Genomic DNA, 16,045 nt, shown 5'->3' with positions numbered 1-16,045 from the left:
CAAACTGTGTTTTAGTTTTTATTATTATTAATAAAGTTTTCATCAGGTCCTAGTTGTAATATTAGATGAGGAAAAAACAATAAAGGCAACTATTATGAAACATATATACAGAGAGGGAGGTAAGGATATGTATGTCCCAGAGGCCAGAAAAAAAAACTTTCAACATCGCTATAACCTGCCAGGTGACATAAGGAGTTCATAGTTTGCACAGCCGTCCTCATCATACGCCAAGCTGATCACTTTTTGAACCTGCCCAATGCTGTTTGAGAACTCTGATTTGCAGCTGATGCTTTACTCTCTTTCTGCTCTTTCTCACGGACTGCTACGGATTTCTTGATTTCCTCCTGCAAGAACAAATTAACAGGGCTATAATAGGCAGATTCAACATCAGTGTTAGACTTTTGTTCTGCAGAATCTCTAAGCAGGAAGTGAGCAATGTCATAATAATAGGTGTGGGGTTATGCTCCTCTCTCTATGAAGTTGCTGCCAACATCAGGATTAATAGTGTGCTATGCATTTAACACAAAAATACAAAACTGCGGAAGTAAAGACTGCGGACTGTAAAGCATACTGTTCTTCATGAATCAGGATGTGTTTATTTATTCTTGAAGATATCTCAAATAGATATAAAATCACTACATTTATATTACTAAATCTATGAAAGGGCAATGCTATAATTACATTGGAGATCAATGTAATTACCCAAATAATCCTGATCTCTATTATGACCTATATTGTTGGCTAATATTACCATTAGTAGAGTATCTGGCAATTTGTAAAGTGGCTTTTATGCTGATTGGCACATTTTTAAATTTGACAATGGTTGTATAGCTGCCAATAAACTGTGGGGGATCAAGTCAGCTGACTGCCACATTTTTATTGGGGTGACAAGCTAGCACCCTGTGACATGTTACAGCGGTGGAATGGAGTTCAGCTAAAACTCTGCTTCTTCCTTCTAGGACCCCTTTAACCTCGCTACACTGCAGCTGGTGCACAAAAATCGTCCCTACCCCTACATACATGGGGAGAAAGCATATAAATTGTCACCCCCGATAAGGGGAGTAAGGACGGATGGAAGTTCATAGGTGTGTCAGTATATTTCGGTTGTCATATTGTCAATCTGAGACTCACCCTCTTCTCCTCATGTGCCACCTTCTTCTTGCGTTTCAGTATATTTCCAGTGGAACTTCTTCCTTTTAGCTTACGTCGAGGTGCAAAGCGAGTCTTCTCATAGGGATCAAAGCCCTGAGATAGGAAGGAGAATGTTGGAAATGTATTATACATAAAAAATGAGCAAAGAGGAAAAGGGTTAATTGAATAGAGAAGATGAACTACGTAAATGCTAATTTTTTCTCTCCTCTGGAATGAGGGGCAGTTTATGGCTTAAGTGAGATTTAACCTTAAAATAATAAACTGCAAGGAGGTAGGATCATTAGGTGGAAAAGACCACAGGACAACCTCTTCCATCTCTGGGGGACTTGGGCTGTGGCCATCACAAGGGGCTCCCTCCATCCCAGCTGGTATTATTTTTAGTTCTATATTACGGAGAATGCAACAAAAACCTGGAATATACAATGGTAGTTGGAAACACCCAAAACAATTCGGGCTTATGGCGGGGAGTATCACAGACAAAAGAAACGCAGAGGCTAACTGCCCACCAGACTGTGATCCAAATATCACCCTTTAAATGCGAACATAGAAAAGTAAATGTAAGAATTGTAAAATAGACAAGATAACTGATGAAAAAAAATGAAAGAAAAATTTTAAAGCAAATTTTAGTTACCAATCTCTCCACTTGTTCTTTGCGTTTCTGTTCCATGGTGATGGCGTCAACCTCTCCCAACTGTGTTGGGTCCAAAGTGATGAGCTCTGGCTGGATCTGTGAAATACAAGACCGGAAGAAAAACTCAGAGTCAGCTGTACCAAATTTTGATACTCGTACAAAACATCATGGGTGAAAAGTGGTTGGTCATGTGACCCAGGCTATTATTGAACTTCCCCCGCATCCCCAGCTCCTGAAAGTGTGTTAGATCTGTTAACAGATCTTGCTTTGATCTGGTCACCTGCTCATGACCTGGGAGCAGGAGACAAAGGTATTTAGTCTGAGAGCATATCAGAGACCTTAGTAATGGAAAAGGTATTTTTGTTCTATAAAAGTCCAGGGGTGGCCTCTTGTGTCCTCTAAATTGAGGAAGCAGCAGATATGAGCTTACCACTGATTAGCTCCCAGTCCTGCCCCTCTCTAAGCCCTGCTGTACAGGGAACTGCAAGTGACTGATTCCAAGGAATTTACATAGTCCAGTACTAAAGAGCTAATCAGAAATACAAATATTTATTTCTCTGTATGTAGCCATTTGGCTGATGTTTAATTTCAGTGAGGGTTATGGGACAATTTATAATGAAGAGCAGATATGACTGGGCCTGCCTTTGAGGTCCATTTCTGTCTGGATTTATATGTCTAAAAGCGGTACATTGTTTTTCCCGAAAATGTATTTTCCTGTATAATATTAGTATGAATATAAAAAAAGTTGGAAACACAAAATCATGTCAAAATAATAAATTTAAATGTTTAAAAATTAAAAAAAATTAATATATTCATACTATTACATTATACTGTCAAATAAAGGTTTATGCAAGACAATGTACTGCTTTTAACACATACATCCACTGTACTGAATTCAATACAGTTATTTTGTACTGAAAGCAATACAAATGGATTTTGAATTTCCTGCCCCAACGGCAACGTACACACACACCGAACTCCCCGGTTGACTCATTGGGTGCAAAAGACGCCGGAGGAAGAAGACGTGAAAGATGACGCAGGACGCCGGCGGATCAGGCAAGACTCGATTTACTATTTTTTCCCCATAGGTCTACCTAACCCCTACCCCGGGGTTACTGCTTTTAGCATCTTTTTTTTCTACCCCGTGTCACACTCAGGGTTACCGCCCAGGAAGTTAAAATGCAAAATACAGTACTGCAGTGCGTCATGTTATTTCCTCTGCCTCACTGCCAGTCACATGATCAGCTTTTCCCCTACTCTATTTAGCTTTTTTGTAAATCGTCTTATTCAACCTAACAGAACTAACAGCAATAGAGCTTTGCCACCGCTATCATAACGTATACTTTTCAACTGCTTTACCTTTTCCAGCAAAGCCTTGACCTCCCATTCCTGACGCTGCTTCTTGGATTCATATGGATTGCATTCTAGACCATCAAAGTTGGCCTCGCCAGCCCCTGTTGGAGGAAAGGGAAGTGTGATTACATGGCATGATGGGAAGGTCCTAAATGAATATAGTGTAGAGGTAGAATGAGGAAATCAGGTAGGAATCAATAAACAATTTAAGAGGCAATGTTACTGACCTGGTACAATCATACTGGTGAATCCTCCACCATGACCGATTCCTAAGACATCCTCATAGGGACAGAACTGAAGACCATGGATTGGTGCTTTCACAGAGAGGCACATATAGGGAGATTTTGGTGCGGTGATGTGGGTGTCCTTGTATACCTAACATAGGGAATAAATTACATTTAGACTCTGTGGGCAGAAAGGTGGAATCAATGAAACAGTGCAGTCAGCAAAATGGGTGCAAAGACTGAATTATCCTTTATATTCACGCATATGTGACTATTGTGTGCTGAGAGTTGATTGGATGCCAGGGTATTAAAGTGCTCTGGCTTAATAGTTCTCAGGCATTCAGCAATGAAAATAAGTGAAAAAATTAGGCATCTCCAAACCGCTGATCCTCGACCTGTCCAAATGCATAACATGATACTTCTTATAGACCAGTAATTGGATCACTACACTGCAACCAGACAAGCTTGGCAGGAGCCAAATACTGAACTGGAATTTAGGTGGTAAAAGTAAAATGATGCTCCAGCTGTATTGCATTCATAAAGCAAACCTGCTCACCAACAGCAGAAAGACAGGTTCAGTTTAACATAGTCCTCCCCCTTTTAGGTGAATCCTTTGTAAAGTATAAATGCCTAGAGTGCTGAGGTACACAGGTACACTGTAGGTCTGGGTTTTCATTTAATAACTGTGTGAGGTGTAGGTACTATAACAGCAAAAGTGTCCACATGCTAAGTGCAGAAACCCTCTACAACTCACCTGCAATTTTTATGGGTATTTTCCAGATCATAAAATAATGATATCCTGTGCACATACCTACAGGTTATAGCACTGCTCTCTCATCTGAACCATGAAGTTAATAATTGCTTGCATTACCTGCACAATATTGCCAGTTGCTGCAGCAAGGAGACCCTTCTGGCTGTGGCACAGAGTAGTTGCCCCCAAGGGCACTCCAAAAGATGTTAAAGGCTTGTATGTTCGAAGGTCAAAGATTGTCAATTTTCTGTCTAAGCCAGAAGTGGCCATGTACCTGCAGGAGAAAAAAAGGTGGCTCAGACAGGATATAGAGGGCTATGTGGTTGGGCGAGAGGGAAGTCTTCATACACTTACATTCCTGTCTTGTCCACACTCAGCGATCGGACTCCTCCACGGTGGCACAGCATTTTCACCAGTGGCTCCTTTACAGAAGGGCTCCAGAGGGAAACGGTGCCTGAAAGAGGAAGCCATTAAAATTATATCCACAGGCAATGGTTTATAGGAATGCAAATTTGTTGTGTATAACAATGGAGTTGACATCATCTTTCCCTTTAAATGAAGAATGTAAATAATTAGCTCTCCTACCACCCACCAAAACCAAATACTGATCTGTTCATGGGAAATAGCCTGCTGAAACTAAAGCTTCCCACGAGGGAGAGCGTCAGAGACCTAGGGGTTCAGCAGTTTCCCTGCAGACTTCAGGGACTATTTCAATGTTGGAGGCTCAGGCAGCAGGAGAAGTAAGTATGCACACTTTTCTATTACAGGTACAACTTGCTTGGGATAGATAAATAACATTCAACAGATAAATTCAGCATTAAACTCAATTCAGTAAGTAATGTAAAAATACCCAAGAAAGATAACATACAAAAAACACACAAAGATTCTTTTAATTTTCAATTACTCAATTGGTTACTTCATGCGTACAGCTATATTCCACTTATAATGACTGCAGAAGCCCCCATTGTATACAAAACACAGAAAATTCCCATCTTACGCACCATTGTGATGGCCTAGGTGGATGATGGCATTATATGGGTTCTGACACATTACACCCAGTCTTCCGCTCTTACAACAAATGGCTGCGACTTCCTTTCCAACAGAGATGTCCAAGTACTGCAGGAAACTGGTGGCACTCTGGAAAGAAGAACGATGCGCTGTCACAAGATATACAAAGGCTGGTCACAACATAAGCCAAACTTTGCTTTGATTACACTTACACACGTTGCGAGCAGGAAGTGGTATGGCAGAAATTCCATTCGTAAGACGTCATTAAACTTCTTGATGCAGTGAAGCTCCACCCCCAAGGAGTCGTAGAGGTAAAGCCATTTGCGCTGTGCTACTGCAAACATTGCATTTGTGTGTAGCCACCTGCAGAAGGAAGCAGGAAGTGGGTAAGGTAAGTTCTGACTGCACAAAGACCAACTATAAATGTTTAATAGGTTGGGAAACTTTAAAGCAGGGATCGGGAAACTTTAAAGCAGGGGTCAGCAAACTTTTTCTGGCTACTAGGCCATTTTAGGATGTCAAGAAAGCACACTAGACCGGACTATCTCCCGAGTCCCGTGCTGATGGCTCCGCACCCCACCAGGAACGCCCCTGGAAGGAAAACCCTCTCCTCCGCAATGCATACGGAGGAGAGGGGACGCCCCTGAAGGGAAATCCCTCTCCTCTGCAATGCATACGGAGGAGAGGGGACGCCCCTGAAGGGAAATCCCTCTCCTCTGCAATGCATACGGAGGAGAGGGGACGCCCCTGAAGGGAAATCCTTCTCCTCTGCAATGCATACGGAGCTTACCCCTGCATGTGGCTCCGGAACCGCAGGTTGCCGACCCCTGGGATTAGGCCGGATTGACCCAGGGGGGCATTAGGCCTGAACAGACTACTGGCTAGGCCGTATCTGGCCTAAAGGCCGGAGTTTGCCTACCCCTGCTTTAAAGCAATGTGACTCAGCTTATAATATACAGTGGTCAACTGTGGCCCCTGATATCAACAAGGAGCTGCAAATTATACATAGTAACAGTTTATGTCTTTATGGTTCTTGCCTCTGGATGGTCATGCTCATCTCTCAATTAGCTAAGCAAATCATAATTCTGGAACAAGCAAGTGGGATGGCAGCTCAGACTTTCCGATAGCACTGGCTACTGCTCAATCTCCTAAATACTAAAACCAGGATCATGACATCCCTACAGCATGGAGTGTTAAGGAATCTGCAACATCAATATGACAATCGTCACGTTAGCAAAATGTATTATTATCTAGTCCTTCCTCATGAAAGCTGGAGCTTCATTAAATCTGCATGTTTAGATATATTTTCAAATATAGAATTAGGTAGATAAGTTAAGTAATGACAGACTGAAGTACAGTGTTATAACTTGGTTCCCATTCAAATGTCATGGGAAATTAGACCATTTAGCTATACAAAGAAATTCCTAGATACATTTACAGTGGAACGTCTTGTTTTCCTGACGTGTTTCGCCTACAGGCTTCTTCAGGGGACTTGTTCAGAATGTTAAAACACTGTACATGAAATAATACAAAATAGTACAAAACAATTTTAGAAAAGCATACATTTAAAAGATATATGTAGTATGTAATAGAAGAATGTGTTTGGGTGTATGTCACAAGCACTGGATACATGTAGCTTCAAGAAGGAGGGATGAAGAAGAGGAGTTTTTGTGGTCACATTCCATCCTTCAGACAGTGGGGGAGCAGCTTCAGACTGATAAGATGGTCTCTCTGTTCTTATCACAGAATATCTGACTTGACCCCCAGTGCTGCTCCTTCCTCACCTAGTGTTTAGCTATAGAGGGGATTACAGGACAGCGTGTTGTAAATCCCACAATATTGTATTCATTGACCTGATGATTTTTCACTGGGAGAGATATATTTCATCTACAGCAAGCAATCAAATCCCCCAATACGCCATTTCCAATGTTTTACAAAAGAAACCAACCTGACGTCATTGACTGTCTCCATCACATTCATCTCACAGCCCAGCTTCTTGGTGTGCCAGTCTAGGGAAGCAATGTGACCGCGCTGACCGGCCAATAGGAGGTTCCTGAATAAAACAAATAATGTGAGACAGAAAGAATACAAAAGAATAACAAAAATAAATACAAAGGTAATTGTGAATTACAGCAAATGACAGTTTTCTGGCTGTTATGCTAATCCTCTAGCTTCAAAGATGACATTAAATCCAAAATTCTAGGCCAGCAACTGAGACAGTACAGAAGATACTAACAACCAGGCAGCAACGGAGGCCCCCATATTGTGTGAAGGTATCAAATGCATTAAAGTTATTTTGCTACCCCCACCCCCCACACACCCCTCCAAAAATATAGACAAATTATCCTGCAATAAAAACTTACTAAACACTTACCTCTGCTGGGGGGCATGTCAGAACTTTGCGGATCTCAAACCCTCCAGCAGAATTTCCAGCATTAAACAATTAGGTAAACTGGTATTGCCTATCCCCCCTGCTGCAAACACTGTTGTTTATTCTGCAGCCCCCCCCCCATATGAATACAATACAAGTGGTACTGGAGCAGAATGAAAGCACTGGGGAACCAAAAAAACCCGTAGGTGTATGAGATTTGCTGCAGAATCTGCTGTGAGTTCTGACTCACACGAGATGTAAGTATACAGAAGTATCTATAGCTACAGGGATACTTTAAAATATCTTTTTTTTTTTATTCTGGGGAATTGTGAAAATTGCTTTAACTTTTCGATCCTGTGAGAAAAAATAATTTCCAGTATGTCAGCTCACTAGTAGAAATGACAGTAAAAGAAAGTGCCCCCAATAAAATGACAGACAGCCTTCTATTGACATACTCATCCAGGTCATAAAATACAAAGTACTTTATATATCACATCTGTTCTTCCAGCATCACCCACCTTCCATTTCTGGAGTAGTTGATTCTGTATGGTCCAAACTGATTGAGGAAGAGGTTAAAATGCTGCACAAAAACAAAAAAAAAATCAGCGGGTATGATTAACCTATAATAGAATAAACAGGCAAAGACAATGTTTTCTGACAGCTATCCCTTTTATAGACAAATATAGACAAATTTATAATAGAACTGAAAAGAAATTTGAACATGGGTATTGTACTATTCTAAAGCATATTTTTTTTTTCATTCATTAGAATTTGTGTGTGTTAAATGTTTCAAAAAATAAAAAAAATTCTATACACACACACAACTCGTTAACTTAGCATGGATGACCAGGGTTGATTTCTGTACCTTTGAGGCGCTGGTAATATCCACCACATCTACTATGTCATGCTGGGTTATGGTACAAGTGTCCTCCCCCTCGTCTCCTTCCAGGAACCTGTGCAAATAAATAAAATGATAGGATTCAGGACTAAAAATAAGTGAAATTTTGTTTTGTCTGTTTTTTCCCTGTATTGTTTTCGTATTATATCTTTTACTTAGATGGCATATTTGCATTGAGTGACTACAGATGTCCTCATTTCAGACTGCAAAGTGACAAAATCCAAATAATTTGAAGGGGATAATACTTTTCTATACCCACTGTATACGTACTGAGATTTCATTTTACAGCCAGCTGTTTACATTCCAGCAATGCAAAAGCATCCATGCATTACAGCAACATAGATTATTAGTGGGCTGAAAGAGTGATCTTTTCTTCTCTTTCAGCACCATGATTTGGGTTGTACTGCATAGGAAATCAGGATTTGTAGCAGTCTGATGTCATGGGTCTCCACTCCATGACTGTCTCTTAAAGCAGTGGTCGCCAACCTTTCGTACTTCATGGACCACTAAATCCACAGAATCCAGACGGCACATGTGCAGGGAGCTGTGTGTTACTCAAAGGGGAGGAAACTTTCCCCAGAGTGACGTCATGATGCCAGAACCCGGCCACTCTCCCATCGCAGGTCTGAGCGGGTTGTATCCATACAGGGGACAGAGCTGCAGACGACCGATTGGTGAGCGGTGTCTTAAAGCATGTCCTTAGTCTCCAACTCCTATGACACATTTGAAATCTGTGGTCAACTCTTCTAACATGTCTGTAGCCTTTTATTATTATGTGTCCCATGTCTGCAGTCTCAGACTATTTCTTGTAACATGCTCATAGTCTTTGATCATTTCCTGTTGCATGTGTGCAATCTCTCACCATTTCCTGTAACATATCTGAAGTCCCTGATCATCTACTGTTGCATATCTACAGTCTTTGCCAGCTTTATGCAGGATAACATTCTATCAATATTATGTTGGGCCTTAAAGGGATGACAAACTCCACACCTAACACCCTCTATATCAAGCACATGAACCATTATCTAGATTTTTCCCACACCAATGTTGCCTGAGCAGCTCAGTGATCGAAACTGAAATCATTCCTTTTAAAGGAAGTCTGAAGATCACTTGGCTCCCCTCTATGCAGGACATTATACACATTATTACACATTGTCATCATTACATTACATGTTCGTTACCCAGATTCCTCCGGCAGTAACAGATCATGTCTGGCGGCTTGGTTCATCGCTGCTTCCACCTTATTCTCTTCCAGCCGCATTTGTCTTTGGAAGGGTCTCTTGCAATCCATTTTCTAATACAATTATAGCAGACAGTTAGTGTCAAGGTGTTATCATATATGATTTGAACGTGATAAAGTTTTGTTCTTTGACTTTTTTTATTAAAAAAAAACACCTTTGCAGTTACATCATGATGAAGTACAAAGTGTACTGAATATTAGGATGTGGCATTTGTATATTGTATAATCAACCCACCTCAGAGTAATATAATTTGGGAATTACATCATTATGAAGCAAAAACTCCAGCTGGGTGATGCAAAGCATCACCGGCCACAACTTACTGTCCAAGTGACAAGAGATCAGCACAATTTAGCACCTGTCTGGTGACATTACCTATTACTGTCACTCATAGGCCAGTGTGGCCACCCCTCACTTATCAGGATCAGGGTGATAAAACAAAACCTTCTGCTGCCCTGCATCAAATTTATTATTATGGAATAGACACCTAAAGAAAACAAACATGATTGTACTGGATTTACTAAGCTAATTGGAGACAATTTTGTCTCTGTGTCTCCATCTAAAGTATCTGTGACAGACCCACCCATGCTTGTGTATTGCTGGACAGCCAAGGGCAATGGTTTGCAGAGATCTGAGACAGATGTATTACTGACAATAAAAATGAATCTATAACCTTGTAATAATTCTGTCACATAATCTGCCTTATTGAAAGAATTGATAAATGAGCCCCTGTATATCTAGTTTGCAGGAGAGGGAGAGAAATAAGGAAGGAAAAGAAAATGGAAAGGAAAAGGGAAATGGAACGAACAGGCAAAAGGGAAAAGGGGAAAAAAAAGGGGAAAGGGAAAAGAAAAGGTGAAAAGGAAGGGAAGGAAAAAAAATTAAAGAAAGAAAGGAAGGAAGGGAAAGAAAGAAAGAAAGGAATGAATGCATGCATAAGGAAGGGATGGGCCACACATGCCATAATGTTTCTTCTCTGTATGTTAGTATTTTTTTTCTAACTGTACACAGACCCACATATGTATAGTTGAGTAGTTCACTGAACTATCCATCATGTCCTGATGTATGCACACATCAGTTACATCACTCCAGCCAGGATAATAAAGCCTGCTGAAGAATCTGAAAGGCCAGGCAGACATGGGAACATGGGGGTGTTCCAAGGAATATTGGGGTCATTACATTTTTAGAGAAGCAAAGAGTACGGAGAAACTACATTTGCCCATAGACTGACATTGATAAGGATTATAATTCTTCACACCAGTGGCAGAACACATACACTGCACAATGAAGGAATTGTAATTATGAACACAAAAGTACAGAAATGCAAATATTGCAATCTGAAAGCCCTAGCTAGGGAAATACTGTGATATCTTCAAACACAATCATATCAGAAAGTAATTAGATTTGGCATAGGCTATAATACATTCAGCATCTGGTTCATCATACTCACACTGGTCTCTTTCCTCGCCCGCTTATACTTTGCCAGCTGCTCTTCGGGTATGGAAGGTACGCCAGGAAAGGGGTCCTCTGCCTGTGGTAGGAAATAAATGGGATAAATAAAAACAATTACACTACTGCACAATACATTACTGGAAAGGGTAGGGGGAGGGTGCATTATAAAGACTATCCCGCCTTGCAGCTCTGAGCACAAGGCTGTAACTCCTAATAGGGACAGTATCTGCATGGAGTGTGTACATTGTGGTGTTTATATGGAGTTTCCTTTGACTGATTTGATTTTCTGCACTTTCTAACCACAAACTATTGTATTAGTGGTTCCCAACACATTGACTGTAATGTCTCGGTATGGCTATGTTGGGGTGACACAAAAAGAAGCAGTGGAATATGTTCAATTGTATAAACGTGTGTATTCAAGATTAGGGCAGAGCTAGCCACTTCATATATTATTAGCGCCAACATATTACGCAGCGCTGTACAAAGTCCAAAGTCATGTCACTAACTGTCACTCAAAGGGGCTCACATACTATTGTCCCCACCATATCAGTAACACAGTTTAAGGTCAATTTTGGGGGGAAGACAATTAACCCAACTTTTGGAATGTGGGATAAAACCCAAGCAAACACAGGCAGAACCTGCAAACTCCATGCAGAAGGTGCCCTGGGCAAGATTTGAACCTGGGACGTAGTGCTGCAAAGGCCAGAGTGCTAACCACTATGAACCTATCTTTGTTTAACCCACTTGTCATCACTCAGAAAAAGAAGGGGGAACAATAGGACTCTGCTGCAGTGCAACAGGCAATACTGGTATTAGAAAGAAAGATGACATAGTCTGTATGCTGCTACTCCCACATTCGCCAATCAGCACACTTGGGGTATGTTTTCATCTATACACTTAGTGGAGAGGGTATCCTAACCCTGGCAGTGCTGTCTGGAATACAAAAATAGCTGTGCACAACTATGGCAGTGAAAATGGTTTACATATTTGTATTCTGAACATTTCTGTAGCTGCTATTCTTACAAAATTCAGTTTGTGCTTAAATTACAATTATGACCTGGTCGGAATAACAATGGACACTGACTGCTATTGCATTTATGTGTGCAGTGAATTCCGTTCTGTACTGTTCAGGATCAGGACACCCCAGCCCTCCCATTCCCATGTGCCTAGTGAAGGCTCACCCCGGATATCAACTCTTTCTTTCCCATTTTCTCTTTTTCCCATGTTTTGTGTTTCGGTATTTGCTTCTTTCCCTCGTGGATCGGGTCAATTCTCTGTTGTGGACGGGGCTGCTTCTTCTGATTCTCCTCATCTTCCCCCTCATAGTACCTCTTGGCTTTCTGTAGGAAGAAAAAACACATTATGGGATTTGTAGTATGACAATCTGAGAATCAAAGATACTGTCTTCTGCTTACAGTTACCTGATTAGCTGTACCAAATTACAAAATACATATTGAATGTTTACTATTCATAAATCAGCTGTTCACAGTTACCATCCACTGCATGTACATAAGATACAAACTACCTACAGCTGATCTATGAATAAGTGCTATCTTCCTTAATTAGAACTACCGAATATACCCAAGTTTAACCCTGAAATTCTTAACCTGAAAATGCCACTAGAAGAAGAATCATAGTTTATACACAGGTCATACAACTAGACGCCTCTGTGTCCAAGTAACCCATCAGAACTAACTTCAATGCACAAAACACTTTAACCTGTAAAAAGGGGGAAAAGATAAACTGACTGAGCCCTTGTGATTTTTTTTTTTTTTCTGCTTTAAAATTTTTTTTTAGAATTAACACACCATGGATGTATTTATTCACATTCCGTGCTCTCCCCAGCCCCTTTTATCTGGGCGCACTACCCGGCACTTTTTGGTAACCACCAGGCTGTTAATGGGTGGTCACTGAAGAATTGGGTCACAATACAGGGGCTACCACCCACCTATAATTTTATCCCACCCAGCCTAAAAAAATGCCAGGGTTGAGCACTGATACTCATTTTTTTGCAATAGTACCACGGTTTATATTTACACTATACTTTACACTTGGAGGTGGAATCACAATACTGGGTCACTGGGCAGTTGGGGCATAATACAAAGATGATGGAAAATTGGGAATACTAAGAGGGAGGGCATTAGAAAGCTGGAACAAAATATAGGGGGGAGGGGGTAGAAAGCAGACCCTGGTGTAAGGGTTACTGGACACCTCTAACACAAAGAACTGGGGGAATTTAATTTGTTGTGTGTTGCCCCAATACCTTTTTGACCACCTGCGTGAAAAATATTTATGAGAACATTGTATGGCTGAACAGCCCTGATCCAAAAGAGTTTGGAATGTGTGATAACTCCCCCACCACTTAGATTGTAAGCTCTTCGGGGCAGAGTCATCTTCTGTGTCACTGTCTGTATCAGTCTGTCATTTGCAACCCCTATTTAATGTACAGTGCTGCGTAATATGTTGATGCTATATAAATCCTGTTTATTATTATTATAATAATAATAATAATATTATACAAAACAAGAAAACAAGAGCTTACAATCTAGGAGGCGGGGCACACAATTGGAGGGGGATATGGAATGGTGGGAAGTAGTTAGGGATTTAGGAGACAGAAGAAGACGGGTAGGTGAGGTTGAAGCGTTGGGTTTTGAGGGCTCTTTTAAAGGAGCAGAAAGTAGGAGCAAGCCGAATAAGACGAGGAAGACCATTCCAGAGAGTTGGGGCAGCTCTAGAAAAGTCTTGGAGCCGTGCGTGTAATGAGGTTATGAGTGAGGAGGTCATTAGTAGGTCATTGGAGAAGCGAAGAGAGCAGGGGTAAGGTAAATGGGACAAGAACTGTGGAGGGATTTGTACAACCATATACAAATATTTTATGTATTTCCAATATTAATATTGCTCATCTTTTATATAATGCCATGGGAAACAATGGAGGTATTTAAAATGAACCTTCACCCTCCCCTTCATTAAATCTTCCTTTCAGTCTTGCACATTTACACTGTCTCCTCTGGACTGAAATGGCTTACTTTAACTTCATTGTGATCTTTTCATTATTATACATTAGAAACTGCAGCAAATCAGATAGAGCCTGTCTTATTTCCAGGCTGCAGGATGTCCAACAGCACCTAGCCCATCATCTATCTCTGCCCTTTTTCAATCATAATACTTAAAAAATTGTAGACTCAGAAATTCTAGTGACTTCCACCTACACTCACAGGATGACCACACCAAATGACCTGCAACAAATTCACTACAGTGTGGTCACTCGATGCAATGTAATCCTTACAAATATTACGGACATGGCGTCATTGTGTTATCGCTGTTGTCACCACTGGGAAACCTCTTTTTTCTTCAAGCAGAATCAGACTGGTCTCGTTCTTAAGGCTGCATACACACGTGCAATATTTGTTGTTGGAAAGGATCTTTCACCATCCTTTCCCATGACAAACGACTGAACGAGCTCTGTACATACAGCACCGTTCTGCTCCATGGAGAGGGTCGGGGGGAGTAGGACGGAGCGGCACCCCGCTGCTCTCTCTCCCCTTCACTTGTATTACGATCGTACATTATCCGTGGACCCGCCAGAACGACGAATGCTATACACACGCCAGATTCAGCCCAGAGCCGATTATCAGACAAGAACCATTGCACGTGTGTATGTTGCCTAAGCCTCAGACTACAAATGGATGTTGCATGATTGCGTTGTAATTAAAGCTTACCTAAACTCAGAATTTTCACATTACATAAAGGGGTAGACATAGGTGAAACACCCTCTTTTTTTAAAAATGGGTACAGTACTGCCCCCTAATTCCTTGAGAATGAATTGGAGCGCAAAGCCTCCCGGGATACCTATATCACGCATCCTGGGAGGCTCTTGGGTGCTCCTTCTGCGCATGCCCAAGCATCTCAGGCATGCACAGAAGTCTTTTTGTGAAAAAAGGAAAAAGAAATTGCCAATCTCATGCATGCGTGGGGAGATCTGCAAGTTTATTCCCATCTACGTCACCCGATCTCGCACATGGGTCAGGTGACAGGAAGAAGAGGCGAAGATGGCAGCGCCAGGCTAAAGACGGAAAGACAATGGAAGAGACCTCCGGAAGGATCGGACTGCCCTGCGGGATTGAAGGGAAGTGTTTTTTTTGTTTTGGGGGATTTTGAGTTTAGTTCCTCTTTAATACAACAAGGTATTGATGTAAATATTAATAAAGTGAATCCGTGAATCCCATAATAAACACACAGAATGGGATCTGCTGCATAAACTTTTATCTGACTCTGCAGAGATTTGCATTTTAAGCTTCCTTATAATGTAATACAAACATCACAGGGAGGACATAAATAACACACAAGCTATCAGCAGCTCAGAAAGGAAACTACAAAGGCCAGCAAGCCCTGCCAGTATGTGACATGCTGAGCCTTGTAGTCCCAGACAAGTTACATGAACACAATCACCCCTTACACCAGGAGCTGCAAGCCCTAGCACGACTGGATGAGGTTTGGCTGAGATTTGTAGTCCCCCTCCAGCTGTGGTCCCCTAAGACCGGGCAGAGGTTGCAATCAAACTCCTCACACGTGTTTCTTACCCGTTTCTGCGGCTTCTTCGACGCCATGCTGGACCTGTGTTCCTATGTAACCGGAAATGAACAATAAAGTTTCAACAACGGGCTTGGAACGCATGGAGAATTGTCGCCGATCAATAAAGAGTGTTGAAAAAAAGTAACGTGTCGGCAGCCATCTTTACTGTGGGCAGAGTAGAACAGTTTGTTTTGCATGGTTTTAGAAACTTATTATAAAGCGCACCTGTCATCTGCATACAGTAAGGGAGCTGAGAACCCAAAAAGTGTTTGTGTAACCTAGTGGTAGTAACAGAAAAATAAACAATTGGTTTGTGAAGGGTAACGGTGACTGTTGTGCCTTCATAGCAGAAATAAACAATGAAATATGTGATACTTCCCCACCTCCTAGATTGT

The 16,045-nt window shown here is 41.3% G+C and overlaps 1 protein-coding gene across 1 annotated transcript; it reads right to left on the bottom strand.

The window, feature by feature from the left end:
- Window positions 1–5: 5 nt before the first annotated feature.
- Window positions 6–15,778, bottom strand: WDR46 (WD repeat domain 46). Its single transcript, XM_072429596.1, has 16 exons — window positions 15,659–15,778; window positions 12,260–12,418; window positions 11,077–11,157; window positions 9,570–9,682; window positions 8,356–8,443; window positions 8,009–8,070; window positions 7,068–7,172; window positions 5,332–5,482; window positions 5,113–5,248; window positions 4,466–4,565; window positions 4,232–4,385; window positions 3,364–3,511; window positions 3,143–3,237; window positions 1,784–1,879; window positions 1,132–1,245; window positions 6–344 (listed from the first exon to the last, which is right to left on the bottom strand). Exons 1-16 carry the CDS (start codon window positions 15,683–15,685, stop codon window positions 237–239), a joined length of 1,737 nt encoding a protein of 578 aa, XP_072285697.1. The 5' UTR covers window positions 15,686–15,778; the 3' UTR covers window positions 6–236.
- Between the last annotated feature and the right edge of the window lie 267 nt (window positions 15,779–16,045).

This window comes from Pyxicephalus adspersus, chromosome Z, assembly GCF_032062135.1.
Source record: "Pyxicephalus adspersus chromosome Z, UCB_Pads_2.0, whole genome shotgun sequence".
Lineage (NCBI taxonomy): Eukaryota > Metazoa > Chordata > Amphibia > Anura > Pyxicephalidae > Pyxicephalus > Pyxicephalus adspersus.
This window is presented reverse-complemented; position numbering and strand designations above follow the sequence as displayed.

What these genes read in the sequence shown, in the direction of transcription:
- WDR46 (XM_072429596.1), bottom strand. Translation starts at nt 15,685, where the DNA reads ATGGCGTCGAAGAAGCCGCAGAAACGG. An exon ending in GAGACAGTCAATGACGTCAG is followed by an intron (nt 5,483 to 7,067) that starts GTTGGTTTCTTT and finishes TTCCTTCTGCAG; the next exon opens with GTGGCTACACACAAATGCAA. An exon ending in CAACTGGCAATATTGTGCAG is followed by an intron (nt 3,512 to 4,231) that starts GTAATGCAAGCA and finishes TCCCTATGTTAG; the next exon opens with GTATACAAGGACACCCACAT.